Source organism: Haliotis asinina, chromosome 5, assembly GCF_037392515.1.
Source record: "Haliotis asinina isolate JCU_RB_2024 chromosome 5, JCU_Hal_asi_v2, whole genome shotgun sequence".
NCBI classification, from domain to species: Eukaryota; Metazoa; Mollusca; class Gastropoda; order Lepetellida; family Haliotidae; genus Haliotis; species Haliotis asinina.
This window is the reverse complement of record NC_090284.1, coordinates 74707384-74713383: the sequence shown is the minus strand read 5'-3', so window position 1 is coordinate 74713383 and position 6000 is coordinate 74707384. Positions and strand designations below refer to the sequence as shown.

General features: G+C 40.9%; 1 protein-coding gene across 1 annotated transcript; it reads right to left on the bottom strand.

The window, feature by feature from the left end:
• Positions 1-672: 672 nt before the first annotated feature.
• LOC137284265 (uncharacterized) lies at positions 673-4570 on the bottom strand. The gene is made up of 6 exons (XM_067816012.1): positions 4311-4570; positions 3693-3806; positions 3236-3314; positions 2774-2956; positions 1718-1818; positions 673-778 (listed from the first exon to the last, which is right to left on the bottom strand). The coding sequence occupies exons 1-6, from the start codon at positions 4461-4463 to the stop codon at positions 722-724; spliced, it is 687 nt and encodes a 228-aa protein (XP_067672113.1). The 5' UTR covers positions 4464-4570; the 3' UTR covers positions 673-721.
• Positions 4571-6000: the final 1430 nt, after the last annotated feature.

Genomic DNA, 6000 nt, shown 5'->3' with positions numbered 1-6000 from the left:
GAATGGACTGTGGTTTCTTTTGTAAGTTAGAAATATGTTTCACAATTGTTCATCGATAATTGCATGAATGTTCTTTAGACCTCGAAAACCCATTCTACAAGGACTCTTGACAGAGATTTAGAAGCAATAAATGAGATACTGACCATTATCGCATACGTATTACTCCATAATTGTTTTGTAGCAGTATTAATATGCATGGGTGACGGACTCCCATAAAGTTGTCAGGTGGATTCATTGCTACATGGGCCTAGCAATGGAGTCATTATTCGAGGATGTTGTGGTGGATCTACTACCTCTTACGTCTTACAGGTTCATTCAAAGTGGCGTTGTAGAGTGATAGATTCATTACGTGGTGATCATGCTGTCGGAATCATCTGGTGATTGCCTTGAAGATGGATTCCTGGCATGTGCTGTTACGAATGGAATGAATGCTAGATGTTCCTACTTGTGGAATCACCTGAAGATGGCTCTGCTGATGATTCAAAACGATGTTATTGGAGTAAACATTGCTTACTGCCTTTTCACAGTTCGCACAGTCCGTGTTACATGGATGGTTTGTGATTCCACACAGACTCAGTAGTGAATATGGATTAATGCTACCTTGATTCGTAGTCGGATAAACCTGTCTATGGTATTGTAAAAATGATCTGAAAAGATAATAAAAATAGTGTGTATCAGTGTTGTGTTTATTGGGGGAATACTGTAACCAGATTGTGCGTCATCACTGGGAAAACAATGTTTGAAGGTGACGGACGGACCTGCCAACTGGATTCGGAAGCTGAAACAAATGGTTTGAATCAGTCAGTCAGGAAACTAACTTATTCCTTGAAAACTAGCGTCAAGAAAATTACCTCCGTCTATTTTCTAAGACATGTATCTTGTTACAACAACGACAGCAAAGCCAGTACACCTCACAGAAAATGCTGAGATGGATCCCAAACTCAGCCACATTGCACTTCTTGATTGTATTGAATATGATTACAATGTATTCAGAATTACGTCTGTAGTGCACAAGATGGGATTCCACTGCTAATAAGTGAAGAAATAGAAGTTCAAGGAACATGTTCGCAATAAAGAAACTTATGACAGTCATACACCTCTAAATCCCCGTTTGGCGAGATGCTACACCTTATTTCAAGTACAGCGGATTAAAGGAGTGATGCTTGACTTATTTTAATATAGTTAGAAAAATAGTCTTGAAGACTCCAGGAAGTTTAGGTTCATGATATATTGGTCATCACTTTAAAGTAGTACACTGTATCAGGTTATACATATTTGCAATAAAGACATGTTTTTGGTTATTTCTTGAATAGGCCAAAGGCCAACAAAAAAAGAGAAAATACATTATACAGTCAGCAGAAGCGCATTGCCAAACGTTTGGTTCCCCTACCCAACCTCCACATAACCCCCACCCTACCCCCTTACTACAACCGGGATAGGAAAATCTGAAAAATTTCGCTGACCAATATTTTTCCTCCTTAATAATGAAGCAATAATCATTTGCTACATTTCAACCAATTCCAAACACTACTCATTAGCAAAATATATTTTCTAGGGTGTGAGAGACAAACCACGCCGATCGTAAAACTGACGGGTAATCGTGGCTATCGTCACTCGATAAAGCCGTATTCGCATCTGAGTTTAAATATCATTCCCATCAATAATCAGGAATAGAAATACAACCTCTACACAATACGTCCGATTGGTGTGCACTCACCGAAGCAGACATCCGACAGGATTGTGGGACATCAAAGACGGCACTATTTCTCAGTCCAGTTTGGAACTCACTGAAGACTGTCACAAAGTTTGTCTCAATCACTGCAAATGGTAAATCATAAAGTCAAGGATACAGAAACAAGCATGATTTGTAAAGTAGTAAATGCTCTCTTGCAACCATATCATACAGTAGTACCGTTTGAGACAAGGAACAGGATGAACAATATGCTGCATCCAGAATAGAATAAGGGTAAGAAGCATTGCTGCCCTTTGTTTCAAGCACAGTGGCGCCGCACTATAATCCCAAGCGCCCATGCTTGAACGTGAGGTCTGGCTCGATCGTTCACAATATCAGTTACTCGATACCACAATCTATAGGCCACAATCTATAGGCCACAATCTATTACAGTAACGTTTATCTCACACAAAAATGTCGTTTTCCGACTGACTTAGCGCTGTTCAATTATTTTAAATATACCCCACTTACAAGCGAGGTACATTTCAATGTACCCCGGAGCCAATGGCGTCTCATTCAGTACTTCGTGGTGGTACTTCATTTTCTCGAATAACACTGAATCACGCATGATGAATGGAAATTACCGATGTTTTGCGAATGTATTTCGATGGACGGGAGAAAACTCTAAATCTGTTTGAAAGCAAAAAGATTTGCCTCACATTCCATTAAATGCATTTTGACAAAACATTCCTGTAGTTCCTGTGAATATTAAGAAGGGGGATTACTCCGCGGCGACCTTACAAAGACAATACCCGCGGGAAAAGCAGCAAGATACAAGAATCGTTTGATTCACTCAGGTTGGCTGAAGTGTACAATCCGACACCCATGCTTCAAACAGTTCAAAATTAACATTCATATGTTCGGTAAGATAAATATATTGTTCACTGGTTCCTCGGGGTCCATGGGTTTATGAAATCTCGATGTTTGTATATGTTCCCCTCGCCCTTCGGACTCAGGGAACATAAACAGACATCGAGGGTACATCAACCCATGCTCCCTCGTCACCAGTGAACAACTACTAATACTTGTCGTTTTACATACTCTCTTTCCCATCATCCGTTGGTATATGGCCCACAAAAGACTCGACAATAGGCGTGCATCCATCCTTCGTGAGGGCCACTTTGAGGGACTGGTCTGTGTTCTTGGGGTGGTACTCCCAGTTATTTAGAACCAACTTCGACGTGCCGTACCCCATGTATGTTTCCCCAATGAACGTGGCAGTGTCTGGTGGCAGAGAGATAATTAGCAGATCAAGTATTTCTACTACTCGAAAATATTCTATTTACTGTTATTTCACACTTATGTGTCCAAAGGCTTACGGTCTATGTACATTGCAAATTGAAAGAAAGATTACTGTAGATATTGATCAAAGGAATTTATTGAACAATGACAAAAAACTACATTCACATGGGCGATAAGGAGTGAAGCCTGAACGGTAAATGCAATCAAGTCCTTCGCGATGTGTCTTTCAAGGGGGACCATAGTTTTACAAATGTTACATACCAGGAACACACGGATCTCGCATTTTCGTGGTCAAGGGTGTGTGGTAGCACCTGCCTCTGTTTTGGACATATTGCCTTTTCTGCAGGAATATGAAAATCAAAACTTGTATGCTGACTTTGGCGCTAGAGTATAGAATAACTAACACAGCATGTTAAACGGGATGATGGGTTTCAGGCCAACTTAACAGATGCAACACTGGATAGTTACATCAGATACGTAGAAAGATGGAAGGTCACAAATGACTAATGTGTCTGTTTTCAGATGAATGAAATCGAGAGAGGTGCAAACGTACTAATGTATTGTTTGGAACTTCCGAGTTTACTGTCAATTAATTTACTGGGATTAAGACGCTATTAAATGACTGTTAAATGATCGTCACGGTGCTCATGGAATTGTAATGTTTAACTCACAAGTACCAAGCTTATTGAATGAACACATCCTGTATGGATGTTCTTACGTTGGGGTAGTCCAGTAGAATGTTCGTCACGGTCACTGTTCCGTTCATCAGGGTCTGGTGGGCCTCCACAGCGATCAGCTCGCTGTAGGCATCGTAGTGCACCCTGTTGTAGCCCTGGACGATATCACATGTTGTTGCAATCAGTACATTTAGTTGAAGGCAATCGTGTGCAATATTTCAGTCACATCATAGCGCGAACTTAAGTTGATGGTAAGCTAGTACCGGGATGGTACTAAGAACTAAGAACCATGATCAAATTCCAGGACTCCTTTTGCCTTTCGTGGATGTTGTAGTACCTTGGAGCTTCTGATAACCTAAATACAATGTCATAGTGACGTCACATAGACACATAACATACTTACACGTAACCACAGCAGTGATATAACTCTCGTGTGGCCTGTTAATGATAGATTAATATAACAATGGTATAGAACCACAGACCTTCCGCTCTCTGGGTAGACGATCTCTGACGTAGGCTCAATTGCGTAGATTGATGCTCCTGCTATTGATCACTGGATTGACTGGTCCAGTCTCGACTGTTAAACAAACTTCCGACATGTAGCTGGAATATTGCTGTGTGGTGCGTAAGACAATAAAGCAAATCCAAACCATACTTACATCTAGCCAGTTCTGTGTGAGATGCCCATTGTGGTTGTAGACATTGCCCCCAACCTGGCCCATGACCGCCTCGAACTGACGGTCAGTACAACAAGCCTTGGGGTGTTGCCCCAGGGCAAGGCCAAACACAGCAGACAGGATCAGAAACCTCATAGTGGAGTGTAGCTTAGTGTTTGAAGTCTGGGTCTGTACTGACGAACCGTATGCCACGTTCTGTTAATGCCCTGGTTTGTGATAGGTCACTCCACAAAAATAGAACTGCTATCACTTAAGTCTTTATCTATGACTCTACTAAAGTCTTTTGAAATAGTGTGAATACGCTCAACCGTTCGTACTTCTAAAAAGAACATGTTTTAATCAAACATGAAGACTGAAAGGACTCTTGTAATATGTATCAACCCAACATTGTAATGAACCATTTCCGCGTCTCATGTGAAAATGTCCGACAGTATGACCAGATATTGATGAACTTTATTCAACGATTCCATGATGAACAAGTGAAGATACCACTTGACACAGATCACACACATGCACAAACAGAAGGCAAATGTTTAACCTGACCACAGACTAAAGCATTCTAGTGTTTGCTACTGGCGGGTACATGCAAGGTGAATGTTTATCTGCTTATCTGTAGGCGTAGCAGCGCTTAACACTGATAGTAAAACAGGAATCACATCAGATGGGTTCTGAATTCTATCAGGAATGTCGTAATATCGGTGACACGCCACAACTGTTCCACTGTCTCTGTCATCTGCACCTTCAGGTGTGTTAGCCCCTGTCTGAACAGTGTTCGAGTGTCACATCATGTGAATATCGTCCGACAGAGATGGTGGAAACTTCTGGTTGTCGAGCATTCCCTTCATAAGTGTTGTCTGTCATATATATTTAATGGGTCCTCTGAGAAGCAGTTGTATCTGTATGTGCTCACGTGTACAGAGACGCTGTGGAGACAATAGTTTTGTTGATTACATTGGTTCTCTGTGACAGAGTTCATAAAACTACGTTTACTGCAAGGCATGACCTGAATAGTTTAATATGCAAACTTTATAGGCTAAAACGAATATTCAATGCACTGGCACATTTCTACTTTGGATGGAGATCAAAGTACAATTAGATGATGTAGATATTCCATGCTTGGACGGCATAATAATGTGGTTCTGTAGCGCAAATGGGGTTGCGCAGCATACAGAATATGACAAGTCTTCTTACATGCGAGCGAAACGAGCAAAGGATGGCAACGTACTTCTATCTCCATCAAAGACGACGAAGTAGACGACGTTGTAGCCCTAGCACAGACATGCATAACTTTTTAGTTAACAACATGTGCTGCAAGTTACATTACTTCGTCTAACTAGGCATAAATACATACTTTTCGAAGACACGATATTCTGCTAATGTGTTATGGGACATAAGTAAATATTTAAACTTCAAAAGGTGCCGTGGGGATTGGTTTGTGAGTCAAAAGTGATGGATCACAGATGATGTTTTAATGGCAACAAGCTAACCTTACAAACTAAAGCACCCACACAAGAGACCGATAACATCCTTTTGCATGTCAAAACATTGATTACGGAACAGTCTCATTTCCTGTTTACTTGGTTCTGTCCTATTAAGCAGCTTAATGCGATAACCAGTCCAGTATTTTTAGACTATGTCATTTAACTGGATGCATAAATATTAATCAGTGTGA